This window comes from Arachis duranensis, chromosome 5 (assembly GCF_000817695.3).
Source record: "Arachis duranensis cultivar V14167 chromosome 5, aradu.V14167.gnm2.J7QH, whole genome shotgun sequence".
NCBI classification, from domain to species: Eukaryota; Viridiplantae; Streptophyta; class Magnoliopsida; order Fabales; family Fabaceae; genus Arachis; species Arachis duranensis.
This window is the reverse complement of record NC_029776.3, coordinates 19,109,580-19,111,240: the sequence shown is the minus strand read 5'-3', so window position 1 is coordinate 19,111,240 and position 1,661 is coordinate 19,109,580. Positions and strand designations below refer to the sequence as shown.

General features: G+C 40.2%; 1 protein-coding gene across 1 annotated transcript; it reads right to left on the bottom strand.

Moving 5' to 3' along the window:
* LOC107488581 (2-hydroxyisoflavanone dehydratase-like) lies at positions 1-1,217 on the bottom strand. Its single transcript, XM_016109344.3, has one exon. The coding sequence runs from the start codon at positions 1,153-1,155 to the stop codon at positions 172-174; it is 984 nt and encodes a 327-aa protein (XP_015964830.1). The 5' UTR covers positions 1,156-1,217; the 3' UTR covers positions 1-171.
* Between the last annotated feature and the right edge of the window lie 444 nt (positions 1,218-1,661).

Genomic DNA, 1,661 nt, shown 5'->3' with positions numbered 1-1,661 from the left:
TTAAGGCAAGAACTTGCATACCCATCACTTTAATTATCGAGTATTATGAAAGAAACTTTGGCAAATGCAAAATTACTCACTAGCACACAAATTGCAATACATCCCTTAATTTTAATTTTCAGTAGCATGCCAGTAATATGTAACTAAGAAGAAGAAGACACGTTATAAGATTCAGTGAAGGATAAAGTGAGCCAAGCGTTTCATGAGTTTCAAAGCATTTTCGGATTCGGGAGTGTGAATGTTAAAAACATGGTCCTCGTGTTCCGCTTCGTAGAGTTCCAGATGACCATGCCACCCACTGTTCTTAACAGCTTGATAGTACCAAACCCCTCTGTCCCTTAATGAATCCTTTTCAGCAACGCAAACTATTATCTTGGAGCACCCAAGAGTAGCCAAGCTGGGAGCCTCAGGGGCCAAGGGATTGATCAGTGGGTTATCCAACCCGCCTGGCGCATTCGGATACACCAAACCCCACACCACATACGGTGGACTCTCCTCGTGCCCTTCCACTGCTTCAGATCCGATGGGTTTTGTGCTCAAGAAGTATGGCTGAGAGAGAAAAGCACCCAACACTTTGACCCCGTTAGGTAGAGCTTCAGCACCAGCACGCAAAGCAACGTTGTGAACAAGGTTAGCACCGGCACTGTCGCCGCCGAGGAACACTCTTTGGAAATCGCCATGGTTGAGGATCCATGGATCAGAATCAGTGGAAGCCACCCATTTGAGTGCTTGCCAGCAATCATGATATGCTGCGGGGAGAGGGATCTCCGGTGCCAGCCTGTAGTCAACAGAGACAACTAAGATGTCTGCTTCTGCTTTGGAGAGGAACAAGTTGAAGTAGTTGTGGTGGCGCTCGTTGAAGGCAGATTCAAAGAAGAAGGCTCCGCCGTGGAAGTACACCAAGATGGGGACTTTGTGGGTGTCGTGGTGGTGGATGAGCTTTGTTGGAAGGTATAGACGCGCGGAGATGGAGGGGTTGCTGGAGATGACGATGTCTTTGGAAGAAACTGATCCAAGAGTCGAAGGTGGAACAAGTGGAGAGCTTTGGAGGCGCTCAATGGACCCGTCCTTGAAAACCTTCACAAGGTTTGGGATATGAATGGTAACCTCTTCGTCATCAGCCTTGGCTACGGAAATAGAAGTCATTGCAGCCATGAGCCAACAGGAAAAGTCAGAGTAGTTGGTGGTGAACAAGGATTGGTTAATTGTTAATGTTAAGGTATATTATACGAGTCACTTTATCACGCAAAAGAATGTTTTTTTTAAGACCTTACATGTGTTACAAGACTTATTTATTAAATCGATTAATAATTTATTTTTAAATAAATCAGAATAAAATTAATTTATTATAGTATTAATAATAAATTTAATTGTTCATATTATAATTATTAGATCCGATTAATTTATATAATTTAAATTGAATCATGCTAGAATTTTTTGAGAAAAAAATATATATTTTTGATTTTTTATTTACAAATATTTAAATTCTTAAAAATTTAAAAATATAATTAGAACTCTATCCTTAGACTCTTGCCCAAGCCTAAATCCAATCTCCTACTAATCTCTTAATCTGATCCAAAAAAAAAAAAATTCTAGCCTTCAGTGTAATACTCTACTATATAGAGCTTTATACTTAAATCATAAAATAGAGGTGGTGATGT